The following is a 17,819-nucleotide window of genomic DNA, read 5'->3' as shown; positions in this document are numbered from 1 at the left end:
TGTGGTTAAGTGGGTCTACATTTCAAATTGTTTGTGGAAGTCATGAAAGTCTTGTCCTCCAGGCCAGGAAAGGAACAGACTGTCTGGATTATTATTAGTGTAAAGTTCAAAACCCAGTGTCTGTGATAGTATGAGGGAGTGTTTGCATCCATGGCTTGCACATCTATGAATACATCATTAAGATCGGATTTACCTCAAGACTGGATAAAATACAATAGCATAGAATTGAATTGAAACAACCTTTATTGTCCCTAAAAGGGAAAATTCAAGTGTAAAAGCAGCATCAGGTATGAGGGTTGTCACAAAAAAGTTCTTCAAAATCTATAAAAAAAAGAAAGAAGATTAACAATGATAATGATAATATACTGTTCAAGAGTCTATGAAAGACAAGTGTGAGCATAATTCTCAGCAGTCCCTATGATTAATGACTCCTGTAGAAATGATGACAGTGTTCCAGGAGTTTATGTTACTGTATCTGGAGAACTGACTGGACAAAGTCTTAACACAGACGTTCACTCTGGGTTAAACTAAAGAGAAATCCAACTAAGACCTCCAGTTTATATTTCTGTTCACCTAAATCTTCTGAAAGGCAGAACGTTCAGTTTGTTGCAGCTTGCTCAACTGTTCTTCAGCAAAACCAAAGAAATCTGCAGCTTGGAACACTTCCAGGTTCTGTTCATCTTTGATGGCCTGGATGAGAGTCCATTTCCACTGGACTTACAACAAAGAGATCCTGACTGATGCTACAGTTACATAGAGTCCACCTCAGTGAATGTTCTGTTGACAAACCTCATCAGGAGGAAACTGCTTCCGTTTGCTCTCTGGATAACCACACGACCTGCAGCAGCCAATCAGATCCCTCCTGAGTGCGTTGGCATGGTGACAGGGGTCAGAGGATTCGCTGACCCACAGAGAGTGGAGTACTTTAGGAACAAATTCAAAGATGGGAAGCAGAGATAAGGGACAGACAATCAAGAGGAAGTGTAAGTGTGTTTTTCATTTAATACATGAAAGCACAGCTGATACACACTGGACCATCTGCAAACTGTCTCATCACTCATTAGGAGTCATCATCAAACTGTAAATGAGTGACTGATGACTGCAGCTGGTTTGTATTTGTTCTTCCTGTTAGATTCTTGTGAACTCACCGTCAATACAAATACAGTGAATAGAAAACTCAAACTGTCTGACAGCAACAGGAAGATAACATACGTGCAAGAGCTCCTGTCATATCCGGATCACGCAGGTATATTTGATTCTGCACAGCAGAACTGGCCTGACTGGTTGCTGTTACTGGGAAGACGAGTGGAGAGGATACATTTGTATTTCAGTGAGCTATGGAGGAATCAGTCGGAAAGGGGACGGTCATGATTGTGTGTTTGGGTTGAACACTCAAACCTGGAGTCTGGAGTGTTCTGATGTTAGTTATGCTTTCTGTCACAATGACAGAAAAGGACCCATCTCCTCCTCCTCAGTTTCTAGCAGAGTAGCAGTGTACTGTATATGGACTGTCCTGCTGGCATACTGTCCTTCTACAGAGTCTCTGACTCACTGTTTCACCTGCACACACTTAACACTACATTCACTGAACCTGGATTTAAAATCTGGTTCTGTGGTTGCAACAGCACCAACAAGTGGCCACATTTGAATACGGCAAGTTTAGTCAACAGATTGCAATGGATGAGTGTTTTAAAAAACAAACAAACAGTTGGCATGGTGAGCAAGTTTTCATGGGGACAATTTTAGCACTGTGTCATCTTTTATAACTTGCTAGGAAATTAAGAAATATTTACTCTATTTTGACAATGATAGTTTGCATAAAAATCTCCATTCAATGTAAAATTATATTGGTGTAGAGACTGACCATCTTTTTCTATAGACACACTGTCACATGAAGCATGAATTGGTCACCATCTAAGTTATCTTTGGACATAAAGAGGAATGGTCTAAGAACACAACTTCAGTTATTATAGCTAGAACTGATCAGGCCTGTAGTCTTGATTGAGTGACTTGAATCTCCAAAGCCACATAAACACAGTTACAAAGTCAGCCGTCTATTACCTGAATAACATTTCCAGGATTAAAAGACTAATGTTCCAGCACGATACAAAGAAACTAATCCATGTGTTTATGTTTAGTCCCTTTGATTACTGCAACACTGTCCTCACAAGTTTGCCTAAAAAAATCTGTTACAGCTGATCCGCTGCTCGCGTTCTCACAAAACCCAGGAGGGTAGAGCACATCGCCCCAGTTCTAAAGTACTTACAATGGCTTCCTGGAACTCAGAGAATAGACTTTAAAATGCTGCTGTTAGTTTATAAATCTTGGGTTTTCATGCATCATTTCCCATTTCCCAGCACGAGAGGATGACTTGAACGCATCGTACGACGTGTCTGGTTTCCAGCTTCCTTCGCACTTCCGGTTTCTTTCCCCCCACAGTGAGACAGAAAGCAAACAAAATGCGTTAGCTAAACTTTACAGATGAGCTGTGGCTAGTGACAGCTTTATTACCGCGACCCAGTATATTTCACCTACCGCTTAATTAAATGTTTTTGTCCTGGACTTCATAGGTGAGGCTTTAATAGGATAGCAACCATGCAGTTCTCTCCCACCAACGGAGATTTCACGTTCGTCTCCTCTTCAGAAGCTGAAGGTATGCTAATTGCTGCAGCGCACAGCTAGCAGGCCCCAAAGAGTGATACATGTCCAGCAGCAGCAGTCTACTTATTTCGCTCTGTTTTATGTAGGCTATTGCAGCGAAAGTCATACGCTGGTTTCCTCTGCTACTTATATCAGAATGTTTTTATATGTGTTAGCTTTGTTAGACACATACAGGACGGAAGGAAAACATGTAGGTAACAAAGCCTGACATGATATTTAGTTGTATATTGTTTATATTAAGACTCTATTAAAAGGGGGCTTTTCGTGGCAGCTTTGAGCCGTGTAGTTCTGGATCTGTCGACTCAAATCTAACTTCCACTTGTTTACCTATCGCTTCACAGTGACGGGATGAATTTCCGGTTTAGTTAGCGTCTTATATTGGGATTCAGGAGTCATGAATAAATTGGGGTTCTTTAAAAATAAATCTTAAAAACATATGTGTAAAAGGAGAAAAAATGTGTGAAAGGGCAAATGAGAACCAAATACATTTTCTGTGCGCAGATTTCATTTATTTCAGCAATTTCTTTTGTGACGCCTATTTCCGTGTTTATTTTCCCTTCATTAGTTGTTCCAGCTAATGGGAGCGACTTCATTTGTGCGCACCGCGCAGATTTAATTTATATCAGCAATTTCTTTTGTAATGCATGTTTCCGTGTTTATTTCCCCCCGTTAGTTGTTTCAGCAAAGTGGCGTTATCATTTCACAGAGCGCCATTCTGAAGAAACCCTAGATAAGAAAAAACCCTAGATAGGATTTTTTGTGCCAGTTCCTCCGTCAGTCAGACACAAATGAGAGAGATGGTGTAAAACAAACCGCCTTCATGTAAGGACACTAGCACATGGACCTGCAGTATTGCCCAGTAAAACTAAGTATTAAGCTAAACTGATCGTGAATTACTTGTCTTTTAAAGACAAAGCATCTTTGTCTTTTCCAGTTTGACATGCATCTTTGCAATAGATCTGAAATGGTAGATTAAAAAAACAATACCACTAAAAAAAAAAGCGGTATTATAACCTAAATTATATTTTGAATACTTTAGAATTTTTCGAATAGAAAAATAAATCCACAGTAAAAGCCAACTCCTGGACTTTACAACAATAATATGTTACATTATCATCTGAACACCTGATTGCTTAGCTTTTGCTTCCTACCCATTTAGGTTGGTTGTTTTTCATTTAGAAATATCATGTTTTTGTTCCACATTCTCCTGCTGCTATTATTGTTTATAAAAGGTACCATAAGTCTGAAATCATCTGTGTGATCCACAGACCTCAGTGGAACCATCAGCACCCCTGATGTTAAACTGAACATGGCCAGTGAAGGAGGCAGGGATCCATACGCCACCACCTTCCTGAGGCAGCGAGGCTACGGCTGGCTGCTAGAAGTGGAAGAAGATGACAATGAGGAGAGCAAACCTCTTCTGTAAGTATGTCTTTTAGGGAGTCTTAGAATTTGTGGCAAATAAGTCTAGGGGAAAAAGACAAATCTATTATTTCAAGAAGTGTCTATGCTGCCTTGGTATAAGTAGGCCATTCCTTTTTTATCGAACATGGTTAAATGTTGTTTTAGAAATCTTTTAATTGTTATTTGATTTTTACATTCTCAAGGAAAGGGCTGCTTGTATTGCTTCCTTTCATTATTCATTCAATAATGAACAGATTGTTTACATCTCACGCCATGCATCAGGTACCAGAAGGAAGGGATTATTGATGTATTGTTGAGTTATTTTCCCTACTTTACACTTCAGTGTGAGAAAGACCATTATAAACATTTATAATACATTATAAATGTACATAATGTACAGATAGAAAGAAAAGATAGATAGAAAAGATGGGATTATCTGACTACCTGATGCAATCCAAAGCACCTGGATTTATAATGTATTCCTGTTTGTTGTTTACATGAATCTGGAGTTTAGTCAGTGTCAGGGCAAATGTTAAATTATCCTTGCCTCATCTCCTGTGTAAGCAGGGAGGAGCTGGACATTGACCTGAAGGACATCTACTACAAGGTCCGCTGCGTGCTGATGCCCATGCCGTCTCTGGGTTACAACCGACAAGTAGTTCGAGACAACCCAGATTTCTGGGGCCCTCTGGCTGTTGTGCTCCTTTTCTCCATGATCTCAATCTACGGGCAGTTCAGGGTGAGCAGAATATGAATGAACACAACTGGTTGCTTGGGATGATTACTTGAAGCGTCATCTTTTTACGCCAATGATAATTTCCTGTGATCAGTCGGGTAAACCCTAGACTAGGCCTGTCACCATAACAAATTTTTATGATTCTATCAAAAGTTATTGCGATAAACGATAATATTGTTGGAAGACCATTTTAAACTGATGTAATGGCATAATAATAATGCTAGCACATCCTGCCAAAAATAAATACACTTTATATTAAAAAGAACACTTAACACTGGAACTGGCAAACTAAATAAACAAAACAACCAAAAAGGAACAGAAAATAAAATTGACTCTCAGTCTCCGTTAACAAAAAATGCACCTGAATAAAAGATGAAAAACACAAAACCAAAGTAGAAATAAAAAACACATTCCCCAGTTTTTGAAAGCAAGATCAAAACAAAGCATTCTGGGGTCAGCGGTCATTCTCCAAGCTTTAACTTTGGACTGTGTTGTCTCTTACACATGTAGGTTGTATCTTGGATCATCACCATTTGGATATTCGGATCACTTACCATCTTCCTGCTTGCTCGTGTCCTTGGTGGTGAGGTAAGTCCCGCCTCCATCACAACACAACCGCAACCAATCAGCGCGTTTTAAGTTCTCTTTATTGGCCAAAAATAAGATTGTTGTTTTTCTGAGCGCTCTTTTTGTCTCCTGTGTAGGTTTCTTATGGTCAAGTTCTTGGAGTGATTGGATATTCTCTTCTTCCTCTCATTGTCATAACCCCTCTGCTTTTAGTGATTGGAGGGTTTGAAGTGGTGTCCACGTTAGCCAAAGTAAGTTCTATTTTATTAAACACTCTTAATCAGACTGTTAATTGGTTATATATATATATAAATAAATATATATATATATATATATATATATATATATATATATATATATATATATATATATATTTTTTTTTTTTTTTTTTAACCATTGCAATCTACCTTTGTGTAATTTAGACATATTAATGGATCAATTTTCGTCTATTTAACTTGGGGCATTTCTCCACTTCAGAAACCATATCTTGGGGCCATTCTTTAACTGAAGAATGTAAATCTAGCCCAACAGATGGGCTGTTTAAACAGTTTAAACATCAAGCTGGAAAAATGCTGAGGATTGAAGATTATTTTAGACTGACAGTTATAATGCAATCCTTGAAGAAGTCTTATTCATCAAAGGAAGGTTGTTAAATCCTTCATTGTCTCGTGCCACTGCTGTTGTAGCTTTAAATGGTGAAACAAACCATTTAGAGGTTTTCATTTTGAGTAAGAACATTTGATCCTGTGTTGGACTTATTCAACACTGCGTAGGCAAACTTCTGTTTTACATAAATAGGATTTGGGAGATTTGCACCATAAATGGGATGTTTGATGTCAGTTAAAGAAGAGGCCAACCTTTTTCTATGAATAGAATCCTTACACATATTGTTGATAAATGAGTTTGATTGAAAGCACTGTAGAAACTGTTATATTGTTGGGTTCTTATTCTGGTAGTGATTACTTCAACGTGATCATGTCATGTGTTTCCTTTTCAGCTCTTTGGCGTGTTCTGGGCTGCCTACAGTGCTGCTTCGCTCCTCGTCGGAGATGAATTTAAAACTAAGAAGCCCCTTCTCATATATCCCATTTTCCTATTGTATATCTATTTCCTGTCACTGTATACTGGTGTGTGACTGGATGAGTCAGAACTACAGACGTTATGGCCATGGACAGTGACCCTGAGTCATGTTGGGGTCATCAAACAACTAAACCCAGGAGGTCTTTTTTTTTTTAAAGACATATTTGTGTTTTTTTTAACTGTACAATTCTAGGCAGTGAGGACATTGGGAATATGACTGTAAATAGTTTTACCCTTTTCTTTGTTCAATAAAATTAATCGGATTTTGCAGCTTGTACCTTATTCTGCAGGTGTCTATATCATAGGTGCTCTATTGTCCCCATACGCCTGGAGTTGGTTGCAGTTTGTGAATCTGGACATCATTTGCTGGATTATAACCTTTTTAGTCAATCCACACAATGTTTAACAAATATTTTTGTGCATACAGTGCGGTGGAGGGTAAGAGGCTGCAACACTATAGATTCCTCACTGTTATACACTGTTCTGTTATGGAAAATGTCCATTAATGAGGTGCCTTTGTCAACTCTATCAAAATAGAAAATCACCTTACAAATAGTTACAGAAAAGAAATTGGTACTTTGTGAATCTTGTATTTGTTGGCTGGTCACTAAGTTATTTATCCTAAACAACTAACATTCCTTTCAGAAACTAAAGAAAAATTTTAAATAAATGAATGAAATTGTTGTAAAATATAGTAGTTCTGTAGTTATTAAATAAAATAGAAAATGATCACAGAAGCATATGACATTTCTAAAACATACTTTGTGATATGGAGGAAACAGTTTGAGATTTTCAGTTCCCTATTATATCAATTTACTCCTAATGTAGTAAAACGTGCTCCTGGTTAGACTGGTTTGTAATAAAATGTACTTTAAAATAGATGAAACACATTATTGGCACACAATAACGCGCTAATAATTATTGTTAGATTACATGTCAGTTTTCGGGGACACACAAAAAAGCATAAGTAGATAGAAAAATGAAGTAATGTTTGAGGGAATTATAAAAAAATTGGATTTCCAAGTACTAAAGGTAGAGGTAAAAATGAATCTGAATGAATTTTATGAGCGTTCATGATCCACAAAGTTGAAAATGTCACCGCACCTGTAATAGCTACAACTTTTCTTAGAACACTTTGCACCAGGGAAAAGTGGGTTTATGTCAGGAGGTTAGTGTATTTAATGTTGCTGAGAATTTTTACATGTTATAAAAAGAAGTAAGCATGGTAAAAAAGATGCTCTATCGGTTTTCCTAAGATATTATGATCCATAAACACATTAGTATATTGATAAAAGTATTACGTTATGTGATATAACAGTGGCATAAATGTGAAAATACACAATGACTAGTATTAAAGGCAATTTTAAAAAATAATATAATGCATGGAGATAATTATTTACTTGCGCAGTAATAAAAATTTACAAGCAAAATATACAACAGTTATTTTTTTTTTTTCATCAGCTGTTCTCTCTATGGCTGTTCTCGTTTACTATTGGTGTTCTCGCGAGATGTATTCAAGCGGTAAGCTAGCTCCGTGTTCCTATGGTGTAAGTGACAGAGCCTAGCCTGGAGTTCCTCAGCGCTGATGGTGAATAGCTACCGCGGCTGTGACGGGCGGAGAAGAAGCCGCAGAAGGCTGGGGAGTGGCAATTCGGAATCTGCCCCTTAGATGAATCCAATTTAAGTTTATCGTCAGGTTCTAACAAACCAAAAAGAGGAGGAAGGGGAAAAAATAGGAAAGATGGCGGCCGCGGCCTCGCCGGGCTCGTCCACCTCCTCAGACTGGATTGTAGTGAGAGACGGTTGCCTGCGTTGCGACGAGGAAGGCCTGCGAAGTCTTTCCTACCACCCGGCCCTCAACGCTATCTTAGCCGTTACCAGCCGGGGAAGCATTAAAGTGATAGACGGAACTTCAGGGGCCATTCTTCAGGCTTCAGCACTGCACGGTAAGTACGGGAGTTCTCTGTCAAGCCCTGACAACAACACTTTCAGTTTTGACAAGCCAAATACAGTTTGTCAACAGACTGTGCAGGGACCAGCACCCTGGTGTGTTAGCTGCTCCCGGCAGCCGTACAAGTGGCCTGTTAGGTTTTTGACAGCTGGGATTGTTGCAGACTGTTCTGGGGGCGTAAAACAAAGGACCCTCAGCATCTTAACACAGGAACGATTCTGTTATCATTAACGTTCGTCTTTGGTGAATGGCATCCACTATTTGTCTCTATAGACTCAACATGACACCTCTGACTGTAGCTAATGGCTAGCTGTAGGACTTTTCACAGCGCTAACTAACCGGGCAATCCTCTAAAGTTCTGCCCGTCACATGCATCCTGTGGGCCAGACGTAAACATTGGCAGTCGCTTAATAATGAATAAATGGAAACTGTAGGCTGTCTGAAGTTGGTTTAGTTTAGGAAAGTGGTAATGCTTTTAGCCGCTAATGTATTTTGCTACTCGTCAGCCGCATAACTTCACAACTCACCGGCCAGAGTCAGTAGGAACTACCAGCGTGATTCTGATGTTACAGTCACACAATGGTGGACTGTAACATCACTGTAGAATAATAAATGGGAAGCTGTTCCTGCAGTAACTTAGCATTTAACCCTGTGACCGATCGAAGACCGCATGCCAGCACTGAGAGTACCAGCACTTCATGTTAACACGCTTCTGTTGAGATCCGATCAGATCAGAAACCGTGTCCATCACTTTTTGTTTCACTGTAGCTACTGTCTGAAATAAAACCCGATAGCATTTTAACAGGTTATGTTGACGTTAGAACTCCTATAGTAAAATACCGGATCTTTATTTAATCAGAACGTATTATGGATTTGGTGTAGCTTTTAAAACTAGTATCATAAATCATGTCTGTAATCTGATTGGTCATTCCTGCGAAAGCAAATGTTTGATATGTCTAGTCTTTTATTTTATATATTTTTGAAGTGTGATGTGATGAAAAGCGTTATTGACAAGTTGATTTCTCACAGTTTGATAAGACAACCATGTTTACATGTTCGCAAACCTGCAGATGGCTTTCAACTGTAAAAGTCGGAGGTATTTTAATTTTTTTTTTTTTAAGTTAAGTTCTGCATCTGGTGAATGTCGATGAAAAGCTGTCTGAGATGGAAATATGGCAAACAAATCAAAACTTGAATCAGCGTTTCAATGACAGGCCACCTTGAATGATTGCAAAGGTGAGAAAAGATAATTTCTCGTCTTGTGGTTTCTTCACCAAGATAGCAATAATAATCAAGCTCTACAGCATTAGATTAACCTTTTATGGACATTTTCCTTCAAAAAATTGTTGCTTAATTTAGTAACATGAATCTAAAAAATGATTTTAGATTCATATCCTAATTTTAAGAGGCCAACTGTTTATTAACAAAGTCTTTAAATGAAAATGTTAAGCTACGTAATAAGTGATATATTAAAAACTTTGACTATATCTATCAGCTGATGTCCACCAGGCATTCAGTGTGTGGTTTCAGCGGCAGAGTTAATTCCAGTTTGAGATGTTAGAATACAGTCAAGTATTGGGGATTTGTGTTGAAATTATACGCTAAACATTAAATTCCCCTGAACTGTGTGGTCTAACCGGGTCTAAAACTGCTCTGTGTTGACCTTAAATATTGTGTTCACAAATATTATTGAATAAAATAGTTTGAGAAGGGGAAAAACATGGAATAAGAGTTTTCTCCTAAGTTCTAAGAAAAAACATACATATTGATCTTATAGAGGGAGAATCCAGTTGGATAACCTGAATCGCTGCACACTGCAGGCTCTGCAGGCTGCGAAGTATGAGATACAGGTGATCGATTTTTTTGTGATCGGCAACAAAAGAGAGCGATCGGTGATCATCCATCACATTTTTTTCATGGAAATCAGTTGAGTATGATGGGTGGCCGATCGAGCGACACACCACTATTTTCAATTCATGGTCAGAAAATATGAAAGAGAAACTCCTGATGGTTTTACATTAAGTGAGTACAAAGGTCCAAACTAAACCAGTTCTGGTAATCTTCTATCTTTATCTATATTGTGAAGAGCAGACTGAAATTCATTGCATTGATAGTTAGCCATGTCAGTGCAATGATATGGTTAAATACATGAGCAAATGTGGATTGTAGTGTTAAAGCACTTGGACTCCACACTTGGTTTAGAGAGGCGGTAAATGATGGTAGTCTTCACTGCAAGATGAAGTTTACAACTGTAAGCTCAAACATCTGCCACAATGTTGTTGTTATTTTGGTGTTTTTTCCAAGCTGGGCTAAAAGGAAAACATCTGGATGGAAAGACCAGCCAGGAGTTATAATTCATACACAGTTGCTGGTTCACAGTACCCATACTGTCGGCACAGTGTGGTGGAGCTTTTAATTTTACTGAGCTTGTTCAGTTTTTCTATTATTTTTTTATTCTAAGACTGTTAAATGAAATATTTCCATATATGTTCCTACATATTTGAGTTACAAGAATATTATGATATTTATATTATGATGTTTTTTTTTAAATGATAATTGTTGTGGTTAAATCCTATTACCCGCAGTACGTAATTTTTATTTACATTTTTATTTTATTTTTTTTTGCATACTTATTAAGATTATCATTATGTCGTGACAGTATAATAAAAGATGGACTAGAAGATTTCTGAAGAAATTTAATGGAGCCTGCTAAAGTGTTCCCATTGGTTGGAACCCAGCGTTCTGATTTTTAAAATTAGCAATAATGCTAAAGTAAAGTAAAATGTAGTCAATAGCATGTGGAGAATCATAAACATTTTGACTAATATGGACTTACTCCATTCAGTATGTTAATGGAGTCAGTCGGTGCACTAAAGTTTTATGAGGCTTTTTTGAGGCTTTTATTTTGAAATTTTCAGTAAGCTTCATTTTAATTGGCCACTCTAATCCCATGTGTAACAGTAGACTGGTTAAACCAGTTACATAATGCCCAAAACATCAATTACCTGCTGTGAAAAATGTGAAGGCTCTTATTTTGACAGTCCAAATTGATTGTCAGTTAAGGACCGAATAGCGTCTCTGTAGTTCTAAATGCCGGCTCAGCCCTCTTCTGTAGTAACTGAGAGTTCCACCAGCACTGTAGCTCTAAAGAGGAGCTCAAGGTGGAGAAAGTTGTGAGACACCCAGTCAGTATTTCTGAAAAAAACCAGTCTGTTCAGGAACTGTGGGACGTATTCCAAAAGCGTTTGAAGCGTGTGAGAGGGCTGTTTCTCACTTTCGATAGTACCGCGATTCATATCTGTACTTCACTCACAGTAATGGCACAGATGAGAGAGAGAGACAGCGTGCGATGAGCTCTGAAATTTTTGAGAAAACCATGAAAATGAATGGCCTGGAGCCAGAGGTTACACTGTCACGTGATTTTGCTCTGAAGCACCTTGACAGAAAAGCCCTAGAGAAAGTTTGCACTAGGGGAAACCCTGATGCGTCTCATACCATACTGTTACACGACATGGTGGCAGTTTGAATAAATATGGTAAGAACATATTTTTGTGATAATTACATAGTCTATCTTTAAAGCAAAACAGCCCCTCTACCTGACTCGGTGTATCTCTGTTCCACTAGAGGTGCTGGATTGGAGCTTCCAGTTAGATCTGAAAGCTAACTGATTAATGTTCTCCTGTCGTTATGTCCTAGCTAAACCAGGCGGCCGCGTCAGGTGCCAGTACTTTCCTGCAGTTGACAAGGTGCTTTTTGTGGACGACTTTGCCGTGGGGTGCAGGAAGGACCTGAATGGCATTCTGCTCTTGGACACGGCCCTACAGCCGCCGGTGGCCAAACCGGAGGACATGGTTCAGCTGGAGCTGCCGGTCACAGAGGTGAGGCTGCGCTGTCACGTTCAGACAGGAAGTACTTGATGTTGTACCTGGAAGTTTGACGCTTCTCATGTGGTTGTAAACATGTTGATCTTAGATTTCTGTCTTTTGAAGTAAGAAATGTTTTACCTGGTACATTTATTAAATGCCTGAGTATCAAGAAATATGAATGGCTGAAAGGTTAGCATTGTTCAGAGTATTTGTAGGAGAAACACTGAATCTCAGAGCAGAAACATCCTTCTGAAGGGAACCAGACTATATCTGCCTTCTAGTAGCATTTTCTTTAAAAGAACAGAGATTCAAGAGGAAGTTGTTTTTTTTTACCCTCATTGAAAGAGGCTGAAAATAAGTCATCTCTGTCTTAAATCAAATATGTCAGATATTGCACTTCATGAGTACAATGATTAAAATAATGATTTTAATGTTTGTAAAATTGTTAGGATTTTACATAATGATGTTTGTAAGAGGTGAATATATTTGTAAAATCCTAATGATTTGACCTCTTTCAAGGCCTTTTTAGCTGAATATTTATTGGCGTAACATGCAGTGACAGTTGAATATGATGCATCAATACTGGAATAGCAAGTAGTTAAAATTGTAACCAGTACAGTTTGAAGTCAAATTCTTAGATAATTTCACACAATTTATTTAAATGCGTTTACGCCTTGGTGAAGGAGGAGGAGGTGACTGATTTCAGATCCCAACAAGAACTTGGACTCCATGAGAAAACAGGGTTGGCTTTTTTTCCTAACAGAAATGTTTTTGTTTGTTTAGGCGCAGCAAATGCTGTCGGCGTGTCAGGAGAAGATTGATGTGTCCAGCACTGAGGGGTATGAACTCTTCATCAGCCAGCTCAAAGAAGGTCTGAAGAATACCTCACATGAGACTGCGGCCAATCATAAAGTAGCTAAGGTAAGCTAATGAGAACAGAGTGTCGCATAAAGAGAGAATGCAGCAAATTCTGCTAAACATGTTAGTTTAGTCACATTTATTGGCATCTCAGATAAAACCTTGTGAAAATCCTTCATATAAAAGTGCATTTCAACTATGAGTTCAACAATTCATTTCCCATGTAACTTGAAGGCCTTTTTTCAAACCTCTTTCAAGACCTTTTGTGTTTTTGACCAAAGAATGAGACTGTGACACCAGCTAAACCACTAGTGGACTGGTTTTGAAGAAAAATGAAACAAATAAATGAAGGGAAACCAAAGTGGTTTAAAACTCCCCTTATCATCACCACTGTGGGGCAGGATAGCAGAAGGAGGAGAGCTCAGCTGTAACAGAACAGCAGTCTAATGATAATGACAAGAAAAAAAAAAAAGGAAGCCATGAGGCTAAATACAGTCAGGGTAATGCAAAGTTTGTTTGGAGGAGACAGACCAGGCTCTAACTGAGCAGCTGTCTCCTGGCAACCCAGACTGGTGGGTCGTCACTTGAGGGAAGTTTGATTGTATTGTGAGAGGAGGGTTTGGCAAAGAAACTACTTTTTTGTGGGATCTTTACTTTTTTTTGTGATATTATTTTAGTTGGTTGTTTTACAGATGAATGGTGATGTGACAAAACACTGTTGCTGATTCACCTGTAGCAGCAGCAGCGGTGGTATGAGCATGCTCTGAAAGAAAGCGTCCATCCTGATGTGTTGGCTTTTGAAAAACGAAAGTTGTTTATATCGATGAATATTTCAGTTTGTTGGAAGAACAGAGAACTAAAGTACTGTGTAGTTCCACACTTTTAGAGCAACAATTGTGACATTTTCAGGTAGGGATGCTCTGAGGTCTTTTGCTGCTGATTCCGATCACTCATGAGGGCTGATCGCTGCCGATCACCAATACCGATCACATGGATTGGCTGTCAGTTTTTCTCTTTAGGTATAAATGCTGCTATGTGATTTGGCAAAATGGATCCATACAATCGCCTAATTTAGGCAAAAACGTGCAAAAAACTTGCAGCACTCAGTCGAAAAGACAACTATAAAACCTGCAATCAGTAGTATAATTAACAGGAAGTCTCTCAACATCCTAAATTATACGCAGTCAGATGAGTCTCCCAACACAAATAACATCCTGTAAAAAAGGAAACATTCATTCAAAGTCAAATGCAGGTTGCATTAAAATAAACAATCCTAAGTTACTAAATCCAAACTGCCTGAGAGCATGGCTAATTACACGGGTTCTGATTGGCTGTTTCTATCAGTGGTGTTAGTCTGCAGAATACAGTGAGGAGGCAGGAGAGCTAAATCCCACCCCCACCACCACCACACACACACACACACACACACACACAAATTATTTGTTTCATGTTAGAACAGCAAAAGTTTTAGTAGATATGTTAAAAGTTTTTTAAGTTACATGCTCCAGTTTTAAGGAGACGTTCAATGTGAGAGTTCACATGGAGGTTGAACGGCGATGTCTGTGAAATGTTACGTCTTAATAGCTAGTAGAGGCGGTCCAACAGTGATTGCAGAACCCAGCGTCTTACACCGCTAACCTTGAGTACTTAGATTATTTTTTGGATTATTTGTTTAGCTTTCTGACTGTCATTCTCATCCGGGTGAGTTTTGGTAGTTGTGCGCTGCTTTACCTGCTGTCTGGCCGCTCCGGTGTCTTTTTTTTTTTCCCCTGCAGTGAGCCTTGATAACTCACCATGCTCCAACAAGTGCTTATTTTTTAAATGGCATATTAAATTTTGTGTCGATGCATTTTGACGTGCTTCACAGCCGAGGTAGGCAAGACGCTAACTCCCCCATTCACTATCAGAGCATTAAAGTTCCACACAACATTGCTTCAGATTTGCTGCCACGCCTGCACAGTGTGAAGGAAAGAGGGAGATACGCTGCACACTGCAGGCTCTGCAGGCTGCAAAGTATGAGATACTTGTGATCGGCAACAAAAGAGAGCGATCGGTGATCACCCATCATATTTCTTTCATGGAAATCAGTTGAGTATGATGGGTGGCCAATCGAGCGACACACCACTATTTTCAATTTATGATCAGAAAACATGAAAGGAAAAACTCCTGATGGTTTTACATTAGGTGAGTATAAACTTCATTTATACACAGGTAGTCTGTTTTAATCCAAACTAATTTGGATCATAAACTATCAGATATTATGGTAAACATGTTTATTTAGCAAAAAATTGGCCAGTGGTGTCTGACATGCTTTCATATTTTGTCTGAATATTCTCATAAAATAAGGGAATAAGAATCACTCTGCCTTATTTGGGTGTTAAGTTTTTTGGCCTAATCAAAGGCCGAAGAACAATGCTAGTTTTTGTAATCCCAGATTGCATTTGGAAGGGATTAGTGTGGCTACCTCAGGTATTGAAAGATCACAGTGCTAAATAATGAGAAAAGCCTATGGACTCTACGTGGCTTGTATCTGAAATTACTACAACAGCAGGCGCTCTTCTTCTTGTTTAAACCTACTAAATTTGATAGTTTGATTTTTGTTTTATGTGCACAAACTTGTTGAATAAATCAAACTTTAATTCCAATGCGGTTGTAACTTTGTTTTACGAACACTGTTATTGTTCACCTTGTTTACCTTCCTCTATCTTCTTCTCTATTCTTTATTTTACAGTGGGCAACGGTCACTTTCCATCTCCCCCATCATGTGCTGAAGCTAGTGGCTGGAGCCATCGTCAGCGAGCTGAAGAAGATAAACCAGAACATAGCTGCCTTGTCTGTAGCCTCCTCCATCATGGATAGGCTCTCCTACCTCTTGTCTAGCGCCAGGCCTGAGCTCGGGGTGGGCCCTGGACGCTCTGTAGATAGGTTAGACCAACAACATTTTTACCTTATGAGTCTAGGAATTAGCTTGTTTTGGGTGATAAACACTCAACTTTTCATAGCATTCCATTTTGGACTTGAGCATAGTTTAAAAAATTTCAGTTTCTGTAATCTCTTGTTTTTTTTATTGGTTTTAATCTTAATGGCCAAACATTTTAGATCAGGTTAGATAAAGGTGCAGAATGTAACTTTTATAAAAAATTTTGGTTTTTTTAAATATAAATATTTGTTAAAACTGTCACATCATTGTGACAGTTTATTACCAGACAGGTCATTTGTGAAGCGATCCATCTCCTCAACCTCCATCCTTAGCTATTGTTGCTGTCTGAAGAAATGCACCGCTCCCAACCAAAAACCACAAATCACAGCCAGGAGGAGGGTTTTAGCGCTGTCAATCAATCTCGTGTAGTCACTGCTAATGGTGGGGAAGCAACTTACCATTACAGAAAAACTGTTTATCTGCCATCATTGGTGGCTATGCTGACTAGCCTGAGCATTTACAACAGGATCTGTTGACAGTAAAAAAAAAACTGGCAGCACCACATGGGATTGTGACTTGACAGTGTTACGTCTGGGCTCTGATTGGTTGTTTCTAGTTAGCATTGGGAGATTTTTTTATTTTTTATTTTCCCCCCACAGATAATCTCTCTCGTCACAACAGGGTGACGGCGTCAAGAAACATGTAAAAAATAAATAAATTCTCTAAAAGTAACATACTGCAGCTTTAAGGTTCCAACTTGCAGTGGATTTCAGGCAGCGTGAAACATATGAGGAAAATTTCACATTCTGCAAATGAAACCGATGCATTGGTCATTTCCAGGCCAGCTTTCAAAACATCAAAACACGGTTTGCTTCTAAAAAGCGTTGCTTTCCGCAGATCCCTGATGTACAGTGAGGCCAACAGGCGGGAGACGTTTACATCATGGCCACACGCTGGTTACAGATGGGCTCAGCCTGATCCGATGGCTCAAGCAGGCTTTTATCACCAGGTAACAGGCAGACACATTTTACTATACTAACATATATAAACACCAGCACGCAGTGAAGCGACTGTTTGCCTAAAGGACAATGCAGAGCATCAGGCTGAGATTTGAGATGATGACTCTATTTATCTATACTAAGGCTGGACAATATATTTGAAAAACATATAATGGTAAAAATGGTAAATGGGCTGAACTTATATAGCGCTTTTCCACTAACTACTCTGTATGTTTAACTTGTGAGCTACTGAAATACATTAACTTTTCATAAATATTCAAATTTATTGAAATTGACTGTAGTAAAGCAGTCCTAGAGTGACACAGGTCATCCCTGAAATTCTGTTTCATAGAATCTCAAATCTAAATCTACACAGTGTCAGAGAGTAAACTCAATAAAAACATGCTTTATTTGCTACATCGGTCATTAAAATGGCACATTGCTGATGTAATAAAATAGGTGCACTTAATGATATTATATTAGCCATTAGGTAATAAATATATTTGTGTTTAGGTCAAGGGTTACGGGTAGTTATTAAGGAAAGAATATTTATCTGGACAAAATTACATAATTAGTGTAGCCATACTTTTGCAGAAGTATGTAGTTAGGTTTGTAGCTTCTCTACTAGTGAAGCAAAGTTTGGGACAGAGTTTGATTTTGGTTCTTGTTTGTTCAGTTAGAAGATCCATGATCTCACTTCTCCCACTTTTTGCATGTTGGACGTCAGCAGCAGTACTAAATTCTAGCAAACATCAGTCAGCAGTTAATATTCTTTCTG

At 38.6% G+C, this 17,819-nt stretch overlaps 2 protein-coding genes across 4 annotated transcripts in view; both read left to right on the top strand.

The window, feature by feature from the left end:
- Positions 1 to 2,400: 2,400 nt before the first annotated feature.
- yipf4 (Yip1 domain family, member 4) lies at positions 2,401 to 7,138 on the top strand. The gene is made up of 6 exons (XM_028007542.1): positions 2,401 to 2,653; positions 3,930 to 4,083; positions 4,633 to 4,804; positions 5,312 to 5,389; positions 5,506 to 5,619; positions 6,366 to 7,138. Exons 1-6 carry the CDS (start codon positions 2,596 to 2,598, stop codon positions 6,501 to 6,503), a joined length of 714 nt encoding a protein of 237 aa, XP_027863343.1. The 5' UTR covers positions 2,401 to 2,595; the 3' UTR covers positions 6,504 to 7,138.
- Positions 7,139 to 7,966: 828 nt separating this feature from the next.
- birc6 (baculoviral IAP repeat containing 6) overlaps positions 7,967 to 17,819 on the top strand; it is a 78,368-nt gene continuing 68,515 nt past the window's right edge. For all 3 annotated transcript variants that reach the window (XM_028007541.1, XM_028007539.1, XM_028007540.1), the window contains exons 1-5: positions 7,967 to 8,394; positions 12,096 to 12,277; positions 13,049 to 13,186; positions 15,855 to 16,048; positions 16,941 to 17,052. In XM_028007541.1, coding sequence (XP_027863342.1) covers positions 8,190 to 8,394; positions 12,096 to 12,277; positions 13,049 to 13,186; positions 15,855 to 16,048; positions 16,941 to 17,052 — 831 coding nt within the window. In that variant the 5' untranslated portion in view covers positions 7,967 to 8,189. The remainder of the gene's footprint in view (positions 8,395 to 12,095; positions 12,278 to 13,048; positions 13,187 to 15,854; positions 16,049 to 16,940; positions 17,053 to 17,819) is intronic.

This window comes from Xiphophorus couchianus, chromosome 22 (assembly GCF_001444195.1).
Source record: "Xiphophorus couchianus chromosome 22, X_couchianus-1.0, whole genome shotgun sequence".
Taxonomy (NCBI): domain Eukaryota; kingdom Metazoa; phylum Chordata; class Actinopteri; order Cyprinodontiformes; family Poeciliidae; genus Xiphophorus; species Xiphophorus couchianus.
Note: the sequence above shows the minus strand (reverse complement) of the source record. Positions and strands in the feature narration are given on the sequence as shown.

Coding starts and splice junctions, on each gene's coding strand:
- yipf4 (XM_028007542.1), top strand. CDS start 2,596: ATGCAGTTCTCTCCCACCAACGGAGATTTCACGTTCGTCTCCTCTTCA. Junction 4,805..5,311: donor CAATCTACGGGCAGTTCAGG/GTGAGCAGAATA, acceptor TTACACATGTAG/GTTGTATCTTGGATCATCAC. Junction 5,390..5,505: donor CTCGTGTCCTTGGTGGTGAG/GTAAGTCCCGCC, acceptor TCTCCTGTGTAG/GTTTCTTATGGTCAAGTTCT.